This window comes from Cetorhinus maximus, chromosome 7 (assembly GCF_964194155.1).
Source record: "Cetorhinus maximus chromosome 7, sCetMax3.hap1.1, whole genome shotgun sequence".
Lineage (NCBI taxonomy): Eukaryota > Metazoa > Chordata > Chondrichthyes > Lamniformes > Cetorhinidae > Cetorhinus > Cetorhinus maximus.
In genome coordinates, this window is record NC_135885.1 from 57,270,518 (window position 1) to 57,294,815 (window position 24,298).

Sequence of the window (24,298 nt, forward strand, 5' to 3'; positions counted from 1 at the left end):
TTTTTTTTTCTATTTTTAAGATTTTTTTTTAACAGTAGAGATGATCTCCCTGAGGCAGTGCTTAGCCTCAGGGGGATGATTGCGCTCTTTCATGTGCATGCGCATGCGCAAAAGAGTGCACTCTTGGGTTTAGGGATTCCCCCCGCCCGCACAGGGAGCGCATAGCACTTCCGTGCGGACGCCACACTGGGCTGGCCTTAATTGGCCCACCCACATAAAATGGCGGCACGCCTCCGAATCGGAGGCACACCATCGCGCGCCTGCTCTTCAATGTCCCCCTCCCCCAGACGGCGCGAAAATTCTGCCCCTGGAGTTGCAACACAGACAGATGTGAGGAACATCAGCCCTCCTCAAATGACAAAGATTTGTCGGAACATGAGGAGGAGGCCATAAAACCAAATGAGCCCTTAACTCATGCCAGAGCCATGGAGAGACATGCAAGGGTACAACCTGATCTACACAAGGTTCGCACAACCATGACATATCTGCATAACCGTTGCTCCATTGCCAGACCTCCATCGAACTTCCTGGGATTTAGGCCTAGCCTGCCATCGTCCCTAGCCAAGTAAACTATAAATCTGTATCCTTTACCACCTAGAATAGAATGGGGAGTGGAGCCTTGTCACACACCATGCATGCTCACATCAAGGAAATCTTAGGGCTTTATGGCAACCATATAACCGCCTGTCTTACCCAATTATTCTGATCCAGCACCAGATTTGAAGTGCTTTCAGTGCAACTCTGCCGAGTGTGAACAGAGTCAATACCCTCTAGACTGCACAGATGATGGGGCCAGCTGTGCCTACTTTTTAAGGTATGTTGCACAGAATGATGATCACACGAGTAACAATTTACATGAACATTCAATAAAGAATGCACAAAAACACCACACATCTCATTCAGGAAGAATGTCTGTGTCTCTATCTCCCCTCTAGCCATCACATTGAGAGAAACATAGGGTGGGGCAGAGATACTGTGACAGGCTCCAACAAGTCTCATAATTTGTTTTCTGTATTTGTTCGTAATTGTTATTGTGCATATTTTAACAAGTGAAACAGACGTGGAAAAAAATCACCTGTGCCACCTTAGCGCTCATATTTCTTTCGATTTTCTTTTACTACCACTGCGTCTAAGTGCAACTTGTGCTTCAGAACTTACTGCATCCCTAGCCAAGCTGTTCCAGTACAGCTACAACACTGGCATCTACCTGGCTATGTGGAAAATTGCCAAGGTGTATCCTGTACACAAAAAGCAGGACAAATCTAACCCGGCCAATTACCGCCCCACCAGTCTACTCTCCATCATCAGTAAAGTGATGGAAGGGGTCATCAACAGTGGTGTCAAGCGGCACTTGCTTAGCAATAACCTGCTCACTGATGCCCAGTTTGGGTTCCACCAGGGCCACTCAGCTCCTGATCTCATTACAGCCTTGGTTCAAACATAGACAAAAGAGCTGAACGCCCAAGGTGAGGTGAGAGTGACTGCCCTTGACATCAAGGCCACATTTTACAGAATGTGGCATCAAAGAGCCCTAGTAAAACTGGAGTCAATGGGAATCAGGGGGAAAACTCTCCACTGGTTAGAGTCATACCTAGCACAAAGGAATATAGTTGTGGTTGTTGGAGGTCAGTCATCTCAGCTCCAGGACATCACTGCAGGAGTTCCTCAGGGTGGTGTCCTTGGCCCAACAATCTTCAGCTGCTTCATCAATGACCTTCCTTCCATCATCAGGTCAGAAGTGGGGATTTTTGCTGATGATTGCACAATGTTCAGCACCATTTTCAACTGCTCAGATACTGAAGCAGTCCACGTTGTCATGAAGAGATATTAATGTCTATAATGTTATTGGAAATTATTGTTTAATAGAATTTAGTGCTGTCTACGTCTATGTGTGTGTCTCTTAATTGGATTAAAGCCAGCTCGTCTAGAGGCTTTGATGTATAGAAAGAAGTAGGTTTGAAATGGTAATTAGATAAACATGGGGAAGTTTAGAAACACAAGTGTCAAGGGGGCAATTTGCATTTTTAAATAAAGCATTCAAAAGAATGGGTGAAATCGTGCACCTAGCTAGAAGACATCAAGAAATGTGTTCATTTTTTTCAGTTTACGAATAAATTTGGTGGAATTAAAGGATGTTATTGTTAGAAGAGGTAAAATTAATAGTCTAGTGATACAATGGAAAATTTACATTCAAATAGAATGGTATGTATAAAGGAGATTGTATGTAAACCAGAGGCATTTTAAGATCCATCAAGTGTGAGAAGCCTCCAGCCAGTACACCTCAAGTCTGTCTGCAAGTACCCAGAGCTGAAAGAAACTCATTTTGAATGTGACAGTCCAGGGTGTGCTCTGCCAGGTCTCTCTTTAAATCTATGAGATTTACTGTTGCCTTAACAGGGGGTGTAACTGAGAGATTAATTAGGGGATTTTTGTAGTTACTATAGTAGTAACTTTGTAGACATATGTATGTGTTTACAATCTTTCTTGTATTAATAAATGTTCAATTTAGTTTTATAAAACCCTCTTGAGACTCAGTGGGCATATTACTACTGAATTCAAAACCTGCATCTCAAAGCATACAAATTGCAAAAAGAGGTTATGATAGTTGTTTCAAGTTTCCCTCTGGGGCTTGAACAACTCAGCCTTTACCAACGGCTGTGTCATAATAATGTCCAAATGTAGCAAATCCAGAACAATTTCCAGCTTGGGCTGACAAGTGGCTAGTAACATTCATGCCACACAAGTGCCAGAAAATGACCATCTCCAACAAGAGAGAATCTAACAATCACCCCTTGACATTCAATAGCATTACCATCACTGAGTCCCCCACCATCAACATCCTGGGGGTTACCATTGACCAGAAACTGAACTGGACTAGCCAATTAATTACTGTGGCTACAAGAGCAGGTCAGAGGCTAGGGATCCTGTGATGTGTAGCTCACCTCCTGACTCCCCAAAGCCTGTCCACCATCTACAAGGCACAAGTCAGCAGTGTGATGGAATACTCCCCACTTGCCTGGATGAGTGCAGCTTCCACAATACTCAAGAAGCTTGACACCATCCAGGACAAAGCAGCCCACTTGATTGGCACCACATCCACAAACATTCACTCCCTCCACCACTGACGCACAGTAGCAGTAGTGTGCACCATCTACAAGATGCACTCCAGGAATTCACTTAGACAGCCCCTTCCAAATCCACAACCATCTACAAAGACAAGGAGTGCAGATAGATGGAAACACCACCACCTGGAAGTTCCCCCCCAAGTCACTCACCATCCTGACTTGGAAATATATCGCCATTCCTTCACTGTTGCTGGGACAAAATCCTGGAACTCCCTCCTTTTCAGCACTGTGGGTGTACCTACACCACATGGACTGTAGCGGTTCAAGGAGGCAGCTCGCCACCACCTTCTCAAAGGCATTTTTAATATTTAGAATCTCCAAAAGTGGTACTGGGATCTTTACTTCTGACTTCAGTACATATACCTTCGCATAATAAAAATACAAATTGCAAAATCATTGTGATAGTTTGACCAAGCTTCCCTTTGTAATTTGGTCAGCCTGGTAATTACCACCTGCCATATTATAACAATTAAAATGTTGAGCTTGAGTGATTGCCAGAAAACCTCAAGGAATGGCAGTTCAAAAGATGATCCATATTTGCCTAATTAAGTCAGAAGAGCTAGAGCTATTAAACAGCAAGTGGGCTCACTTAGCTAAAGAGGTAGAGACGTAATGTTTGTTTTCCATGTAGTAATGGCATTCCAAAAAGATGTTTTTGTTTTGGGAGATAGAGCTAAATTAGTTTTAAAACATTCAGTAAACCCTGAAAGGTCAAAAACCCATTTAAAGCTCATTTTGAGGATAACCCAGAGTAGGCTACATTGTTATGGAGATGGGTGGAGCTTAGAAAGGTTCTCTGGATTCAATTTATCTAGGTGTTTGCTGAGAAAGTTTTTAGTTGCAGTTTGGACCTCATTGGTTTGCAGCTCATTGAGAGAAGATAGCCAAACTAAATGACAGTTAGGTAGACCTGCACTTCAAGCAGAATAAAACACAAACTTCATCATTGGCCATGTGAAAAGCAGTTGAGGCTTAATCTCAGTTTGAATCTTGTAAGGGAACAGAAGTTGGAGGACTGCCTAGATTGAAGCTAGTGGGAGAATCCACAGTGGGTCTCACAACGTTTTAATGTAAACTAAAGTAATCAGCTGAGTTAGCTTGGAAGTACTGAAAAATAACCAGAACAAGGGGCCAAGGCATTCACAGTCAAGAGATGGTGAATGGAGGTTTTGCCTCTGAAAATTGCTGCAGCTGAGGAGAATTCTCTAGAGGACTGTCACATACTTAGGGGTGGTCCCTACCTAAGTAAATAACTTTCAGATTGATGTGTCTTACAAGAGAACTCTTGGGAGAAGTAAAACTGGATGTATAAGATACATAGTTATAAATCATATTAAGCTAATAATGGTTATTTTGTTTAATTCTTTCATATATAGTTTATTTTGGATTAAAAAAAATGAAATTTTGTGGCACACTTCTATTGGTTAAAACAGGATATTCTTTTTAAATCTTAACAGTCCCTAACCAAATCGTAACATTATTGATACTCTTATTGCACGCAGCACTCCTTCCAATGGGTGCACTAATCATCGATTTCTTTTATAATTGGATTTCTGAATTGTTGAATTCGAATTATGAGATAGATACAGAAGGATTAAATACAATTGAAAAAATAATCGATGATATTTCTAATCCTGTTGTTGATAATAGCATCAAAATGACTGAATGCTGCTGTCCAAATTTTAAAATGCTATAGTTCTGTCCAACTATCAGAGAAAGTGTTCATAATAAAGCTAGATAGTTTGGAACACCTCAGAGCTTTACAAATGGATATATGAACAAATATTATTTAAATCAATAGTTACCTTGCCTATCAAATTTTGAGTCTTCCATTCCCCATTCCTGTCTAATACAGTGAAAGCAAATTTACCTGTAAAATCAATTTAAGCACTGTGTTTTTGTTTTGCTGATTGACCAAAGCTTATGGCATTTGAAATGGTGAATGTGTCAAGGTTCAAATGGGAGATGGCCACATCCTTATTTATTGCAATAAGTCAAACTCCTGTACAGCTACAGTTAGAAAATGCAATTATTCTCAGCAATTCCTAGTGTAAACACAATATGCTATGGTTTCAGCCCTGCTGTGCTAAAGTATGTACTTTCTACATCTGGCACATATTTTCTCAATGGTAACATGGTTGGGGTTTCACCTATGCACATTCATAGTTAAATCTCATTCTTAATTTCTTTTTTATTCATTCATGGGATGAGAGTGTCGCTGGCTAGGCCAGCATTGATTGCCCATCCCTAATTGCCCTTTAGGAGGCGGTGGTAAGCTGCCTTCTGAGCTGCAGTCCATGTGGCGTAGGTACACCCACAGTACTGCTAGGGAGGGAGTTCCAGGATTTTGACCAAGTGACAGTGAAAGAATGGTGATGTGTTTCCACATCAGGATGGGGTGGTTTGGAGGGAAATTTCCAGGTGGCGGTATTCCCATTTTCCCTTGTCCTTCTAGATGGTAGTGATTGTGGGTTTGGAAGGTGTTGTCTAATGAGGCATGGTGTGTTCCTGCAGTGCATCTTGTAGATGGTACACACTGCTGCTACTGTGCATCAGTGCTGAAGGGAGTGAAAGTTTGTGGATGGGGTGGATGGTGTAAAGTTTGAGTGTTGTTGGAGCTCCACGCATCCAGGCTCGCAGAGAGTATTCCATCACACTCCTGACTTGTGCCTTGTAGATGGTGGACAGGCTTTGAGGAGCCAGGAGGTGAGTTACTCCCCTGTCACAGGATTCTTAGCCTCTGACCTACTCTTATAGCCACAGTATTTATGTGGCTAGTCCAGTTCAGTTTCTGGTCAAGAGTAAACCCCAGGATGTTGATAGTGGGGGATTGAACATCAAGGGGTGAGGTTGGATTCTCTCTTGTTAGAGATGGTTATTGCCTGGCACATCGGTGGCGTGATTGTTACTTGCCACTTGTCAGTCCAAGCCTGGATATATTCCAGGTCTTGCTGCATTTGGACATGGACTGCTTCAGTCTTTGAGGAGTCGCAAATTGTGCTGAACATTGTGCAATCATCAGCAAACATCCACACTTCTAACCATATGATGGAAGGAAAGTCGTTGATGAAGCAGCTGAAGATGGTTGGGCCTAGGACCAATTAAAAATTCAATATATTTTTTAAAATGTCATAAGTCTGTATTTTATTTCCTTTTCCAAACGCTAGGCTTACTATAGCATCTGAAACTGGATTTTTAAATGATTTGGGGCAAGGATCGGAGGTGGGCAGATGAGCAATTTTACACTGCTGGCCTCCATGCCAGTTTGCTGCCATAATCCCAACCCAGAGCCACCTTCAATGATTGGCATCTCGGGGTTGGATTGGCTGTCCCCCGGAAGCAGTGGGACGTTTCCACATTGAACCGCTTACCAAAAAGGTATGTGTGGATGCACATAATGCCAAACATTAGAGGAAGTAGCAGTCCATGGTCAAACAATTGGCTTGGGTAAGTGAACCAATTGCTATCAGTTTCCTTCCTGCTTAAGCTCCTAGTCCTTTCTGCAATGCATCAACTTCAAAGACCATTTCCTTTGGGTCATAGTATTAAAGACAACTTGTCTTCTCTGACAATGATTGCTCAAGTGTTTCAAATACCAGTTAGAGGTCTTCCTTTCACACAAATAGAACACCGTTTCCTAGCCGTTCTCTCAATGACAATGCTCTCTTGGTAAAGTTGGATATATAGGGTGCTAAGTAATTGAATAACCCTAGACATTGTTGCAAATCTTCTTGGTGTTGAGGTATAGGCATAGTTTGTATGTCTTCCACTTTACCTGGATCAGGATGTATCTGTGTTAGAAAATACTGAATCAAAAAAGTTGCTTTGGCTTACATTTATTTTGCACTTTTTGCTGTTAAAAACAAGGCTTTCATTTTTAGGCGTTTCCATGAACACATGAAGATTTCGATCGAGCTCTTCCTTAGTGGTCCCAAGGTTGCAATGTCATCTGCCATACATACGCAACCTGGAACACTTTCAGTGATACTACCCAAATTTGCTGGAATAAATCTTGACTTACAGATATGCCAAATGGCGATCTCTGGAAACAATACCTTCCAAACGGCGTTCTAAATGTGGTTATTTTCTGTGATCCTTCTGATAAATGTACAGACCAATAACCATGTTTTGCATCTAATTTTGAGAAAAACTGATCCAGCAAATCTTGGGTTTAATTCTTCTAACATCGGAATTCTATGTGGACAACTCCTAAGTACACAATTCAAATATATTAAGTCCAAATACACCCGAATTGTATCATCTTTCTTCAGCACACAAGTAATAGAGCTATACAGTCAGTGTGTTGTTGCACATGACAAATAATGGTATTTCACTCAATATCATCTAATTCAGTCTTCAGTTTCTCCTGGATGTGCACATTGCACTTCCTCACTGGGTCAATTGAAGGAATTGCATCTTCCCTTAAGTGCAAAACAGCACCACCTTTGAAACTCTCCATAGCATCGAACCTGTCTGGGTACTTCAACTGTAAGTCATGGGCTGGCTCGAAAGGGTCAATGTAAACATTCTTTTCCACCAATGGTGCATTGCTGATTTTGTGTGTGGTCAGAGTTTGAGCTCCTTACATGCCATAACCCTGCTACTGCTGGACCATTCATGTCTAACAAGTAGAAAACTTGCGATGACTATGCAGACTTTCCATAGTTCTATTTCAATGTTAGTGTACCAATACAAACGATTGGTGACCCATTGTAAGCTGTCAACCTGGCTGTTGTAGGCTGTACCATTGACTCCCATCAGTCAAAACACATGTCTTTTAAGATTCTTAATGGCAGAACATTGATATTAGCTCCAGTGTCTAGCTTGGCTTTGGACGTGTGTTTGCCATTCTTATGCAAATATACAATGTTGATTGTAGCAAAAGTCTCTAGCTGTGTGATCGCATCCACATAAACGACACTTTATCCGCCAGCCAAAATGCTGCTTTTCACATATCATCCCAAACCCACCTCATTAATTATGAATTCATAAGAACATAAGAAATAGGAACAAAAGTAGACCATTTGGCCCTTCGAGCCTGCTCTGCCATTCGATAAGATCATGGCTAATCTACTTGCGTTTCAATTTCCACATTCCCATCTAACCCAGATAACCTTTGATTCCCTTGCCTAACAAGAATTTATCTACCGCTGCCTTAAAAATATTCAATGACACTGCCTCCGCCACCTTCTGAGGCAAAGAATTCCAAAGTCGCACAACCCTTTGAGAGAAAAAAATTTCTTGGGATTCACGCAGTTTCGATGACGAGCAAACAACCAGCAAGTCCATGTCAACAGTTCAGCCCAGGAGACCTGGGTGTAGTGCAGGAAATAGTTTAGCTACTTCATATGACTGATCAAGGTCAGTGAATGCATTCACACATGCTATATCCTTATAAGCCACCAATCTCACTCACTGCTCTATTCACCACAACCCCATTCAATCATCTTAAATAGTCTTTATCAAGTACAACTCACACACTCAGCAGTGCTGCAAGCCTCACACCCACATCTCTTAGTTTGCAAGTATTGCCAGCTATTCAACTATGACAGACAAATCACCCAAACACATCGTACTACATTTACTGACACAATTCACCCTCTCTTGCAGGACAAGGTGGCCCATAACCAGAGGCACCTATCTGGCGAAGGACAGCACGGTTGCATGTCCTGACCTCAATGGAGGAGACGGTGTTGGTCATCATTGAAGCAGCCATGAATGAGACTATGGCAACCATGTGGCTGAAACCATAGAGAACGATGGTTTATTCCTACCAAATCCACATTCCAACATCCCACTACCCTTTCATTCCACTATCTCTTCTGAGATACAAGCTACAGATGGTGTACAAAGCTCTTCTTGCTTTCCCCACACTTCCCTCACCCCAAGCCTACCCTTGTGCCTTTATCTTTTCAGACATCCAAAAACTGCCACCTGGTCAAGCAATGCTGCGAGAGCATAAAGTGCAACAGGACACTGATGAAGAAGAAACACCGTCACTCGACTCACACTCGCAGTTCGGAAACTGGCACTGCATATACTTTAAAGGGTATCTGCATGTGGTGAGTCATTGGGCATGCAGTCAGGGAAGAGAGTAAAGGACAGTACAGTTGCAAGCACCCCAGAGTGCGAGGTTACATATAATTTCTACTGCAGAGGACTCAAATTAGGGATTTGATGGAATGGTGTAGAGTAAAAGGCTGATGGGAATGCACATGGCAATGTCTGGTGCATTGGTAGGACTCTCAGAAAACCTGATGTCACTGACAAGGAGCATGGAGGAGTCTGGCTCCAACTTGGCACAGGGCTTTGCAAAGAGCTTAGAGCACAAACTTTCGAGGATGTAAGTGGCAGTGAACTCTGAGAAAATTTGCAGACCTGGCCATGATGCAATGTCTGATGGCTGATGTCTCAGCTTCCAATGCAGCACAAGCAGAAGCCACCCAATGCTGCAATGGAAGCTTAGACTAAGATCATGAAATCTAAGCTTGTTGCTATGCAATCCCAACTTGGTGCCATGTAGGCTGAGACTGTTGCCGACTTGGCTGCAGATACCAGTGCTCAGAGGTGGTTTCAGGGTCTAGGTGAACAAGGTCTCTTGCTGAGAATACTTCTTTCCCTCCTCCTTCTCCCTCTGCAAGCAGCTTGTCCTCTCCTGTGCTGCCTCTGCTCGATCTCCCTGTCATGCTACCGCCAAGGCACCTTCAACACCTATGACTGAGGGAGAATGTGGTCTGGCCAGAATCCTTGAAATCAGAACCATGGTCTTCTTCACATGCAGCATCACTCCCTGTAGGTCTCACTAGCTGTAAGCAACTCTGGAAACAACCAATGACTAGATAAACTCAAAGAGCCAATAGAAGTTAATCAGCACCTAACCGGAGAGCGTTTGATGATCTCTTTAAATAGCACTGTCGGGTGGAGTTATTCCTGCTGCTGAACACATGTTCAGCTGTGCATGCTTAAGAGAGGGCAAGGTTGAAAATGACAATGCTGGTATCAAATCAGCATTTCGTGTTGACTGATGTCACGATCTACCTACTTCCAGAACACATTCCAGCATTTATTACCCATCCCTAATTGCCCTTATTCAAAGCGCATTTAAGAGCCAACCACATTGCTGTGGGTCTGGAGTCACATGTCTGCCAGGCCAGATAAGGACAGCAGATTTCCTTCTCTAAAGGACATTAGATAAATTAGCTAAAAATAATACTGTTTTTAAATAAATCTGGATTCCAATGAATATATAATTGTGCTATCATTTTTGACTTTTTTTGTAAAAAAAATGTAATATGTACTAGAGATTTTTTGTAAACAACACTTTCCCTGTATTCGATGTACCAAAGCCTTTTTGAACAAAAATGGTATCCAGCCAGCCATGCGAACAGGATAAAGCTGACCATGCTGGATTTATTTTCTCTCCAAATCGTAACTCCAAATACTGCTTAAAGGAACTATACTTATAATAATTTATCTGGCAAATATTTTGCTCAATTAATTATAATGATTTCTCATGACTGAGCTAATTTCTCATGATTTGTATGCAATTCACTTACCACATTCTGTGTTCACAAAATGTGGTAAGTGAATTGCATGCAAATCATGAGAAATCAGCTCAGTCATGAGAAATCATTATATCAAAAACTGTCACTCTTCACCATCTTCAAACAATAAAAGGTTTGCCATCTTACAAAGACAAAAATATGAACTTGATGGTACAATATTGGCATGCTATTGTAATGCTACAATAATAGTACGATTTTAAATGCAGGTTTTTTGTGAAATATGTTGATACAAATATATAAGTTTCTATATGTGATACCTCCAGCAGAGAATCTTCAAGCTTTGCTAGTTGAATCTTTTTCTCCTCCTCCTGTTGTAGAAGTGTTGTCTTACGTTCCTCAAGTTCTGGTTTCTCATGTTGCAGGGTGACAGCTAACAGCTTCAAGCATATAAATAAAAGGGATAAAGATATTGCACTATTTGAAGATGCGTATTAATATGATTTACAAAGATTAACAGCTTTACTTGATTTGGGGGGGAAAAAAAACATTGTCCTAAAGAGAAAAAGTATAAATTTCATCCAGTTTTTTCAAATCTCAAGCATTTTGCTATATTTCTATCCTTCACACAATTCCAATTGGCAGTATGTGCCCACCTCCTGTCTTGCACTACACCACTCATCCATTACCCCATCTTTCCCAACCTACAATGGCTCTCGACTTCCAATCTGCCCTATTTAAAACTCGTTAACAGTTTTGCATTTTTCTATCTCCTCTAGCCATATATTTCGTCCAACATCCTCCAGTTTTCTGATCCAGGCTACTTCCACCACATGTCGTAGTGCCATTCTTTCCTTTCTGCTACCCAATCCCTACATTCCAATGACAATCTATTCTGACCCTAAAACTTGTTCCCTTTGGGCCCAAGTATCTGTTACGAACCAGCTTTACATTCTTTAAAATGCTTACAAGTGCTTTTCTTCCAACAGCAATCATCCATGCTCCCTCCCACCTGTTCACAACCTTCTTAGTACTTCCACTTGCCTCCTTCCTGCCTGCAACCTACAGCAATCTCCAAACATTGTCCTTTAGATCCTGTGCTTTCTAAAAGAAAGATATAACAAAAACAAATACATAAAAAATCATGTGGCCAGAGGCATATAACTCAGACCAGAGTACCGTTAACAAACCCATGAGACTTTGCAATAAAACACAGTTTCCAGTATTAAATAGTGGTGGCAATATATTATACACAACATAAAATGCCATACTCTTGACTCATCATGAGGAACCATACTGCATATTAGTAGTATTGTATAGATATTGTATAGATAGTTAGTAAAAAATATTATTACTTCTTTACCTGTCCCCTGAGACCTTCCCTTGTCGTCGTAAAGTTAACCTCATTGACAATAGAAGCTGCATCAGGTGGAATGGAAGGGTTGGGGTTGCGGGTTGCCAGAAACAGACGAAATTCTTCGTTGTAGTCAATTATTTTATCCCCAATTTGTACAACATACCGAGGTCCTGTTAAAAAAAAGAATGCACAGTATAAAATTTAATTAATACCACTAGAGTACACACTAAGTTAAAAAGGTGAAACTTGTATCAGTGTCCTATCTAAACAACTTGCTGCTATTGAATGTCCCTAACCCTGTAAACATGCAAAGATGCTTTGCATAAGAGAAAATATACGCCAGTGAAAAAGTTAGGAAATATACCAAAATTATGGTTAAAAAGAGATTCTGAAAATCCAGATGAGGAGTTACAGGGTGGAAGGAAAACCAAAGAAAAGGGACAAGAAATTGAATGCTCTGCCGATGGTGGAGCAGGGCAAATCAGTATAGACAGAAGTACAGAGCAGGATAACTGAAGAGCACAGGTTGGAATGGCGTTTAAGAACTTGAATCTAGAGAGGGTAATAACATGTATATGGGTTTCAGAGGCAGTAGAAGTGAGATTGTAGTTGTGTTCGACCACATTCATTTTAAAAACAATAATGCTAAAGAATTGTAATTACTGTCAATCAACCTCTCTGGAACCAAAGATTAACCATTAATGCATAGAGTCTCATTCCTTCAGTTTTTGGTTTTTGTTGGAGATTTTTAAAATGTCAAATTTTAAATTACTTTTTTATTTATCCTTTCTGTCTCATACGAACATATGAATTAGGGTCAGGAGGAGGCCAATTGACCCATCAAGCCTGTTCCACCATTCAGTAAGATCATGCCTGATCTGCTTGTAACCTCAACTCCACATTCCTGCCTCCCCTAATAACTTTTCACCCCCTTGCTTATCAAGGATCTATCTAGCGCTGCCTTGAAAACATTCAAAGACTCTGCTTCCACTGCCTTTTGAGGAAGAGGGTTCCAAAGACTCACGACCCTCAGAAAAAAAATTCTCCTCATCTCTGTCTTAAATGGGCAACACCTTATTTTTAAACATCCCACAAGAGGAACCCTGTCAAGACCCCTCAGGATCTTATATGTTTCAAACAAGTCGCCTCTTACTCTTCTAAGCTCCAGCGGATACAAGCCTAGCCTGTCCAGCCTTTCCTCATAAGACAACCTGCCCATTCCAGGTATTAGTCTAATAAACCTTTGCTGAACTACTTCCAATGAATTTACATCCTTCCTTAAATAAGACAATCAGTACTCCAGGTGTAGTCTTACCTGTATAACTGAAGCATAACCTCCCTACTTTTGTACTCAATTCCTCTCGCAATAAATGATAACATTCTATGAACTTTCCTAATTACTTGCTGTGCCTGCATACTAATCTTTTGTGATTCATGCACTAAGACACCCAGATCCCTCTGCATCTCAGAGCTCTCACCATTTAGATAATACGCTTCTTTTTTATTCTTCCTATCCTTTTTACTTTTTACACAATATTTTGTTCTCTCTCTTTATCTTTCTTTCTGTACCCAATTTGACATTGAATTCATTCTACACTTCCTTCTTAGTCCTTCTGCTGTTTATTTCTTAATCCTTCAATCTGACTGGTTAAGGTGATACACAGTTGCCCTATTCACGCAGATGCCAGATGCCCTATTTTCCTTTCTGCGCCCTTATCAGCTCTCTCTTTCAGCAACCTAGCGGGCAGAAATGTTTTGAGATCAAAGGTGAAGGGCAGATCTAATTAATGGCAGAGGCTGTTAGGTGCCCTGCTATAGTAAAACCTGGCCCATTGTATAATAATGAACAGTGAAAATTTAAGAATATCATGCAACACAAACAAAATTTGACTATTCAATCACTGTAAATCAATGGCCCAGATTTTGAATTAAATTGTATGAAATCCTCACTGTTATTAAACTACCTGTCCTTCGATTCATCATGTGCAATACCACAGATGATCTCCTGTAACAAAATATAAACTTAACACACGATTGTTCAAACATAACTAGGCAAAAAACCACAAGCCTTGTAAACAACCTCAAAGTTCCAAAGCTATTTAATACTTGCTGAAAAAAACAGATGAATGAAACCTTAAAGGATATTTTTCAAGGTGAGTTTTAATTCTGATCCATTTTGGTTTGTAATGAAAACAGTTACTATTACATAATTGGCTTAGGTTTTGCAATGAAACAGTCGGCATTCACCATCATTACAACTGTGAAATCGACAGCAACTTCTGGCACAGTTAAACGTGGAAAGACAGAAATTACTGTAAATGAGCTTGCCTTTCCACTGGACATGCTGTTGAAATCATCAGATGTGGAAATCTTAGAATAAAAAGTAGAAGCTTACATCAAATCAAGTGATTTCTATTACTCATGCTACAAAAACCCTTGAAAAAGATATGCATTACTGAATGAGGTAAACTATGCCACAAATTATGCCATAATTACTGCTGAACATTCTCTCTGAAAAACTAATTTTACATTTGTGAAATGTCAAATTTCTCCGTTTTGACAGAAAGGCCATGTATTTTAGATTTTTGTTTTTAACATGTGTCAAACAAAAATTTTTCACCTTTTTGACCAGTATAAAATTAAGACTATCTGATGGCATTTACAAAAAATAAATAAAATAATACTGTTTGAATTATCCTTCTCATCAGGGTCAACATGCATTAAAACTACTCAACGATACAAAACATTCCACAGTTGAATTTGTTTAACACTTTATTGTGAAAAGCAGCCTCCTGCAGTGCTCTGATACAAGAACTACAGCATCAAGCTACAAACTTGGGATACCTATAGCAGTTATAGCACCATTTCTTTTGTCTCCTCCAGGCCCAGGTCAGGAGGATCAAAAAGAGAGGTAATGGATTCGCCACAGGGCTGGTGGGGGATGGGACGTCTTTATAATTACTGCAAGTTGCAAATCAATTATTGGGCATTAAGTTTGCCAGAATATTTGCAACATGCGCAGGCATTTTGGTGGCTGTTGACCTTTCACCAAGAGAAGCTGGTAGGAAAGTATTTATCATCTCAAGACGATTTGGGCCGTAACTTCCGACCAGCGTCAGAAGGTGCTGGCCCACAGAAATTAAAAGGAATAAATGCAGACTTACCTGGTCATGAAAATTGCATTGCTACTTCCATTCCCGGAGCTGCTTGGGTCCTGCAGCTAAAGAATCCTTGCAGGCCCTAGCAAAGTCTAGATCCAGGGTATTCAAGGAGGCAACGCCCCCTTTTTACAGCACTTGCTGCCATAAAGCAGGTAAGTTTAAAGGGCCAGGGAAACTGACAGTCCAGGGAAGGTAAGTGTCCAAGATAAGTAGATAGGGTTTGGAAGGTGGTGGTGGGGGGGGGGTGGGATCCAATGTCAGGCTGGGTGGGGGGGGGGAATGGGTCGGGGGGGTGGCGGGGGGGAGGGGGTAGGTGGGGTTTTCGGAGGTCAGGGAGGGATGGAGGGAGTACCGTGGGAGGGGGCGGGGGTGTGGGGGAGTGTGGTCAGTGTGAGTCTTTACAACAGTTACCCAGAAGTTAGAAGAGGTTTTAATTCTTCTAACTTTTTCTGGGTAGCTATTGATATAACCCTGGCGGAACCATCGGAGTTTGCGAATTAAATCGCATTTTCGGTTAGTTCCCAGCGCAGCGCAATTGTCCAGAGGAAGCGTGCACTTCTGGGCAATTGCCATGCTAACCCTTGCCTGGGAACATGCCAGAGGGATTCCCCAGCGCATCTTTGGGCTACCCCTACAAATCCAACGCTGGGGAGCGCAGAAGTTACGGGCCATTATATGTTGTCCAGAACTTCTCTGGTATCAGTAATTTGAATTCAAAAACAATGCCCAACAGTTCCAGGGGTGGTATGAGTAAGCTACCTCAGGAAGATGTCCTTGGAAATCATATCTATTCTTCTTTCATACATCAATTCTAGAAGTTGGTGATGATTTTCAAGCATTTTGTGTTTTAAAAGTCACATTAATTACATAATGCAGCAGCTTGAACATTTCACTGTCCATTCCTCTGGCTATGCATCATGTAAAACGAAAGGGCTGAAATAAAATAGACTTTGCTCCGCCAGAGGAAGTGTGGCCAAATTCACCCAAATCAGAAGGATGGCAACTTTGTTTCAAATCATGGAATAGAGGTTGGAATGGGTGCATCATCAGCGCCGATCACAAATCACCAGCCACAATACTAAAGCACCACATGTCAATCTGGGGCCAATACACTTTGCATCAATAATTATGAGGCCTTTCTAAGAGCTGCAGCATATACACTAGACCAAAATTCTCGCTTGGGAACTCCCGAGATGCCCCCATTGGTGCTCGTACTACCACTCTAACCCCCTCCCTGAAAAATGGCTAACTCAAAAATACAGGTCAGAATTCGGCTTCGGCCCCATTTTCTGACCCTCTGCCACGGAGCTCCATCAAGCTTCCATCCTGAGCCTGTTCAGAATTCCCAGAGCAAAGGTTTCACAAAAGTGACACTAAAGGATCAGAGATTTTGCGGAGAACAGCAATGTTTTTGATATTGGCTATTAGCTTATGCTTCAAGGGGAAATGACTAGAGAAGGTAAGAGCGCTTCAGTTTGAAAAGAGACATCTCAGTAGAACTCTTAAGTTTATACGATGCTTAACGGATTGGGAAAAACTAACCCCGGAACAATATTTTCAGATACGTCAGATAGCAGGAAAGGAGAGCACTGGCTCAGCACTGTGAAGGAAAGATTTGGCCAGGCGCCAGGAAATCTTTACTTGGGCAGGGTGGTCAACAGCTTCAGCAGTTTGAGGAAAAGTAGTTGAGGGCAGAATACTAAACTTACTGAGACACAGCTAGATGCTGCAATGGCAAAATCTTACATCAGTTATCATTTATTTTATGGTTTGTACTGATTCTTTTGCCATTTTGGGGAATTTTATTAAACACATGGGGCCACTTTTATCTCCATTACATAGTAATAGTTAAAGTACAATAGGGTAACATGATTTTAACATACAGAGAAGTTCCAAATGTTCCAAAATCTCGCTCCTTTGCTCTCTCCCCTTCAGTCCTGACAAAGATTGAGGTGCATTACAAAGAGCTATATTTGTCCCCTTGTTCTGTATTTCCCTCTCTAATTTCGGCATCTCTTTCTAAACTTCATTAACGTACAATTTGCAGTCCCCTGTACACATACAAATTCTGTATTTGATGTTGTAAATAACTTTGCAAATGGTGAACCTGGAAAATTAACTACAATTAGTATTACTATTACCATTTTGACCTGATTTTTAGCAACCTTAATCATTGTATATGTGGACATATAATATCTATGTAGGTAGATATATCTATGCAGGTAGATACACCATAACACTTACACACATACTTTAATATTTTCCTATCACAGTCACTATGAGAAAAACAGGTCCTTGGTCCATAGCTAAATATAGAACAAAGGTCGTATGTGGGAGGTCATATGAATAAACAAAGGATTCAGCCACAACATCAGCCAGGTGAGAGATGCCAGAACTTAGAGATGCATTTCATGAGCACATTTTGACCAAAGGCAGAGGAGCACAAGAAAAGAGGTGTTTCAGCCCTGTGTATTAAATCCTTTTTATTTGTGAACAATACTGCAGGATCTCACTATAATATTAAATATGGAATCTATATAAATTATAGATAGACATAAATGGAAATTAAGAATAGTTTGTATAGAACACTCAATAATATTGAATGTATTGTGGATCATAGTTGAATAAAAATATTTGAACTAAGCGAATAGGATCCCTGAGATCGTTGGCGTTATTACGCTGGCACAAAATATTTTTGTTCCTTCCTTCATGGGATGTGGGCGTCGCTGGGAAGGCTAGCATTTTTTGCCCATCTCTAATTGCCCTTGAACTTAGTGGCTTCTTAGGCCATTTCAGAGAGCATTTAAGAGTCAAGCACATTGCTGTGGGTCTGGAGTCATATGGAGGCCAGACCAGGTAAGGATGGCAGGTTTCCTTCCCTAAAGGGCAATAGTGTACCAGATGGGTTTTTATGACAATCAAAGATAGTTTCATGGTCATTATTACTGACTAGTTTTATGTTCCAGGTTTATTAACTGAATTCAAATTCCACCAGCTACCAGTCTGAACCCATGTCCCCAAAGCATTAGCCTAGGCCTCTGGATTACTAGTCCAGCAACATTACCACTACGCCACCATCTCCCCATTAGAGAAAAAAAAGCCTCCTCATGGACTAATCCGTAAGTTTCATACATAATGTTCACTTGACTTTCACATTCCCTGTTACCAGAGAGCCAAGCCTCCAGTTCTTCCCCATCATCAGGCCTGGTTCCCCCCCCACCACACCCCCACCCCCCAGCCGCTCTCCGCCCCCCCCCACCCACCCCTACCCCCACCCCAACCCCAACATTCTTATACTCCTACTAACAGCATCATGTTAATTATTGAATTCATTAAACCAAAAGCACTGTCGAGAAACACTTACCCTGAGCAATAAGATCCTTTCTCAGAAGTGGATATAATACAGGCTCAACTCCATCCATCTCCTGGATAATTAGCGTCTTCCCAAAGCGCACTGCCAGCTCTACAGCGGTAATGAAGTTAGAGTCCTGTCAAGCCGACATTAAAGACAATTGGTTAGCTATTTAATATTCAGGAATCAGGAATATAGTAAAATGTATGGCTCAATGAAACAGAAAGGTTTAATTTACACTTAAATGTAAAGTGACCACAACTTTACATATTTGTAAATTACTTAAAGTTGCCCCTGACAAGCTTATTACATGAAATGAGGTATACTCTACAGTAATAACTTATATGCAAACTGTTGAACAATAGATTATTTATGCTAGTACACACCATATATTGTGACATATAAGTTGACCCCAATTTCTTGGCACCAAATATTATGGGCGGAATTTTCCGTGCTTGCGAGCGTCAGGTGTGCTCAGAGGCATGAGCGGACAATATGGCAGGAAACCAGAAATCGGTTTCACGACGTGATGAAACCAGCTTGTGATCGTCCGCTCAACCCATCGATAGTGGGCTGCGTTGCCCGCCATCGGACCTTGGGAGCCTCATTGTGATACATCTGCATATCATTATAAGGCCAGCCCACCAGTATCATTCCCCAACGCTGGATTATCCGCCCAATCACACCAATGTGTTTCACAACAGCATATAGAAGGCATGCACTTGGCAGGTCGCACTTTGAAGGGAACTAGGGGGTAAGTGGACAGTAATGTTGTGCAGCGCTCATGTGGGTCGCCTGTTGGACTTCAATGTTGAGGCAACTTGAGGAGGGGGGTGGCAAGGGCTGCCCTGCGGTTGTGGCGCGTTGGAGGGGGGGAAAGGGCTTCCCTGTGGTTGAAGGTAGTGCACAAGCACGTGCAGGATGGGGGTGAGGGAAATGACCACACATTAGGGAAACCTAGTATCAAGTGACCATTCCTCTGCAGCTGAGGCAACTCAGGTGCAGTCACATTGACATGTGTGGTCAGGCCTTTAGCTTATCTACCCACCTGAACAACGTAGAAGCATGAAAGTGCCACCAAGCGCTCCAGAGCTTTTCACCTCTTGGGCATAGACTGCAAACTAATGAGCATTTTCCTGGACTGCAGAACAGTTGAACGACTAGGAACGTTGTACAATCTCCTTAATAAAACTGGCCATGGAGAAGTCGCTGGTGGAAGTGCTCACAGCCCCTTGCAATGCCATCATCCCGGTTTGGACCAGTTTCCTCTATGGTTCCAGTTAACAGTGCAGGTATGCAGTGTGGGCTAGGAGAATGCACGCGCCTGAGCTGAAAGCACAGCATGCAGTCCAACGGGTGAAGATGCCACCAAATCGGTCGGGTGGAGTAGGGCAGAGGAAGGTGGGGTCTTGGGCAGCGATGCAGTGCACTAAACTCTGGCCATCCAAGTGGTGGCCAGCACTCTCCGGGATACTTTAAGGGGCCTTCAGAGGCTCTTAGAACATGCAAGCTAACCCATGCTCTTTCATTCTGCAGGAGGAGCATATCAGCTGCATGAAGCCTGGTGACCTAGCTGTATGCCTCGTGGCATACAGACTGCGGAGGCGAAGAGCAGAGAGTGATGGGAGCACCTGGTTGGGCAGAGGGAGGAGCAGCCAAATCAGAAAGAATGGGCAGCTGATTCTTCCGCACAAGCCGCTTAAGAGCCACATCAAGCTGTTGCTGTTCGTCGCCTAGCTAGACCTAGGGTCAATAGATGCCGCCTTTCATTCCTGCAGATGACCAAGAACCAGTGTCACCGAAGACTGTGCATGTGTAGGGAATTGGTCAGTCATATCTGCCAGCTGCTGCAGGATTTGGTGCCACAGGGACATGGAGGGCATCCACTGCCAGTGGCTGCGAAAGTAACCATGGTGCTCAATTTTTATGTCAGTGGCTCCTTTCGGGGCTCCACAGGTAACCTCTATGGAGCATCGCAAGCCTCCACCAACAAATGCATCCATAAGGTCATGGATACTATAATCACGAGGGCACACAACTTTGTGCATTCCACCCAGGACCAGGGAAGCCAGAATGCGAGAGCGCAGGGATTTGCCCAGATCTGGGTTTCCTACAGGTGCAGGGTGCCATCAACTGCACTCACGTGGCACTCAGATCTCTGTCACAACAAGCTGTCAACTATGTCAACCGCAAGGGCTTCTATTCACAGAATCACAGTGCAGAAGAGGACCTTCAACCCATCGAGGCTGCACTGACAGGTGAGAAACACCTGACCTACCTACCTAATCCCATTTACCAGCACTTGGCCCATAGCCTTGAATGTTATGATGTGCCAAGTGCTCATCTAGGTACTTTTTAAAGGATGTGAGACAACCCGCCTCCACCATCCTCCCAGGCAGCGCATTCCAGACCATTACCACCCTCTGGGTAAAAAAGTTTTTCCTCACAGCCCCCCTAAACCTTCTGCCCCTCACCTTGAACTTATGTCCCCTTGTGACTGACCCTTCAACTAAGGGGAACAGCTGCTCCCTATCCACCCTGTCCATGCCCCTCATAATCTTGTACAGAGGTGACACAGGTATTCGCTGAATGTTTAGCTGGTGTGCAGCCACCACAAATGCATCCTGCACATCTGCACACTGTTCCCAGGGAGTGTCCACAATTCCTACATTCTCAGTTGGTCTCAGATCCCTGACATCTTCCAAGGTCCACAGAGGCTGCAGGGATGGTTCCTTGGAGCCAAGGACTACCTACAGAGGACATAGCTGATGAAACCCGTGCCGTGGCCTCAGACTGCAGCAGAGCGAAGGTATAACGAGGCTCATGCTGCAACTCACACTTTGGTGAAGCAAACCATCAGATGTAAAAATGAGGTTCCAAAGCCTGGATTGGTCTGATGGAGCCCTGCAATATAGTCCACAGGGGGTGTCTTGCAACATCGTCGCCTGGTGCGCCCTATACAATCTGGTGCTACAAAGGGGAGGGGAACTAGTTAAGGAAGAGTTGGAGGAGCTGGACATCTCCTCTGATGAAGAGGACGTCGATGGGGATGAGGGCAGGACGCCCTCGAAGGCGACGATGAGGCCATCGCACTGGCCAGACATGGCAGGCTCGCTTGGGAGGCCAGCATAAATACTAGATTTGTGGAGGATGATGACGACATGCTGTGAGGAGACACCATAGATCTTCACATTGCATCTGTGAACATTTGACTCCAGTCCAGCTGATGGAAGTGCACATACCCTCTGTGATAAGACTCCTGTCATGGAGACGCAGCGGAGGCCCTAATAGTCACTTGATTCCACGAGGATGATGACGGCATGCAGTGAGGACACTGCCTGGCTGAGGGCCAAGGTCATATCATGGAGACAGAGCAGTGAAACTTCAAATGCACCTGGTCCTTTATCAGCCTTCAGCACCTGACCCATTCAGGAGCACAGCATCACTGATCACAAATGCTGACAAGGTGGGGGCCAACCCCGCCTTAAAAGGTGCTGACAGCACACAGAGAGAATGACGGCACTCTGACGCCTGTCCATTACATTCTGGCAACAATTACAAGCACCATTGAGGCACAGGCATAATTAATGTGTCCAGGGAGGGTGAGGCCAGACCATCACTTTGGTCTGAAGGCTGCACAAAGCACAGGGAAGAGGCCCTGGACTGAAATACCTGCCTTAATCTTCTGCAGGAACCAAGGTTTCTGAGTGACACAAACACTGCTTATTAGAACAAGGAGCCATAGGCAGGGAGACATTCTTGGGAGTTTATTTACAATAGCGAACATTACATACAAGTGATTAACACCCGTGCCCAGGCTATGCAATTATATCTTCTTAACTTTCCTAACCCTGCTGCTACACCTTGATGCTCCACCGACATCCACAGCAGAGGTGTAGGCAGCCTGCTGACTGCTACATCTGTGATGACCTCGATGGGCATCCTCTGGAGGGCCGAGACCTGGAGGGCCGCGGCCTGTTTTCGGGGTCCTGCTTTGTGGCAGTGGCACCCTCCTCGGCCCGTGGAGGTGGAGCCGCTGGAGTCACAGGAAGAGGGGATTTGGATGGGCCAGACACTTCCGGAGTCACCCACACCCTGTGTGGATGGATGGTCCCGGGGTGTGCATCTGCTGATACTCCTCTCTTTGGGTGCCCAAGGGCCCCTGGCTGACCTCTTGAGGTGGAGGGATAGCGGGAGTAAGATCTAGCTGCCCCGCACCCCTCTCGCATACATACTGTTGGAGGCCAACTATGGCATCAGCAATGGAATTCAGCCCACAGAGCAGTGGAGGACCAAGGTCTCCATGGCAGCCGCCATCCTACCAGTGATGACCTTGGTGTGTTGGCATGCCGGCGCTATCACCTCAGCCTGAAGGCAGACGGACTCCCCCATCGTGCCTTGCAATGTGAGGAGTGCAGCAGACATCCCTTTCTGATGTTCCCAAGTTTGCCTTTGCAGCTCCAGCAACTGAGACATAACCAAGTTCAGAGGTTCGACATCTGACTCAGACTCAGCAGATTTCTGGCCTCCAACATTCCTCCGGGAGCCGGAGACCTGGGAAGTCCCTGCCGCTGCCTGCTGTGGATCAGACAGTGTGATATGCTCACCAGGTTGTGATCCTGAGGCTACTCTAAAGCTAGGTATCACCGAGGTGCTTGTCTCCGTGCTGGTGGAGGGTGTGGGTGAGCGTTGTGATGGGTCTTCAGTAAAGGCGCCTTCAGATTCCTCTTCAGAGGTTTCTTCGGGGCTTGTTTGGAGGCCCTGGGTTGTGGACTCCATCAGCTGTTTCCTGCAAAAGCAAGGAGAGATAATTAGTGCATGGCAGGGGACTATGGAACAGGGGAACTCACTCACAGTATGTTTGTCTGATGGATGTTGCCCTGCTGGATCCTAACTTGGTAGAGCACCGCTGACCTCACCGTAAGCACAGGAACAGTCCAAATCCTCACCGGCCAGCTGGATGGTTCTGTTTCAAAGTTCATGAGGACTTTGATTTCAGGCATTCCTCCACCAGTCTGCAGCCTCTCCCTCTTGTTGTGTACCAGCTTGTCCTGCATGAATAGAGATGGAGAGAGAGTGTAAGAAGGAAACCTGCTGGGCCAGATGATAAGTATACTTGGCATGTGTGGGTGGTGAGTGGTCCCATGGATGGGATGAGGACAATGAAGTTGTGTGAGAGTGTGTGAATGGTGATGTCCCTTGAATCGACAGTGAGTGAGACCCCTGTGAATATGTGATGGGTTTGCGATTGTGAGAGTTGAGAAGAATGACTTACCCTGGCGGAACGGAGAGATCGTTCATCCTTTTTCGGCAATTTCGGGATTTAGACAATACAGCAAATCTGGGACGATTCCGCCCTCTGTTTTTCTCCTCAAAGATGCACTACGGCAACTCACCAAGACTCCTTCGCCAGCACCTTCCAAACAACTTTCTACCACCTAGAAGGACAAGGGCAGCAGATGCATGGGAACACTGGCACTTGCTGGTTCCCCTCCAATTCCTGATTTGGAACTATATCTCCATTCCTTCTTTGTCACTGGACCAAAATCCTGGAAAACCCTTCCTAACAGCACTCCTACCATGTGAAGGGTGGAAGCCTCATCTCCAATGAATTAATACTCATTGAAGCAGTAAATGGACGTGGGGCAGCCAGTATCAGCAGCAACGCGTTCACTGATCACTCTTCGATTTGCGGGAATGGAAACACTGCCATCCTAAAAATTTGTGCCTTGAAGCAATTCTCAACAATAAATTTCCTCTCCTTCATGTAAATAAGTTCCTACCCAGAAATAATAAAGACA

At 43.5% G+C, this 24,298-nt stretch overlaps 1 protein-coding gene across 2 annotated transcripts in view; it reads right to left on the reverse strand.

Moving 5' to 3' along the window:
* The window catches only part of dync2h1 (dynein cytoplasmic 2 heavy chain 1), a 766,235-nt gene that overhangs the window by 405,050 nt on the left and 336,887 nt on the right, over window positions 1–24,298 (reverse strand). For both annotated transcript variants that reach the window (XM_078545532.1, XM_078545531.1), the window contains exons 66-68: window positions 18,510–18,633; window positions 11,991–12,154; window positions 10,948–11,067 (exon numbers count right to left, since the gene is read on the reverse strand). In XM_078545532.1, coding sequence (XP_078401658.1) covers window positions 10,948–11,067; window positions 11,991–12,154; window positions 18,510–18,633 — 408 coding nt within the window. The remainder of the gene's footprint in view (window positions 1–10,947; window positions 11,068–11,990; window positions 12,155–18,509; window positions 18,634–24,298) is intronic.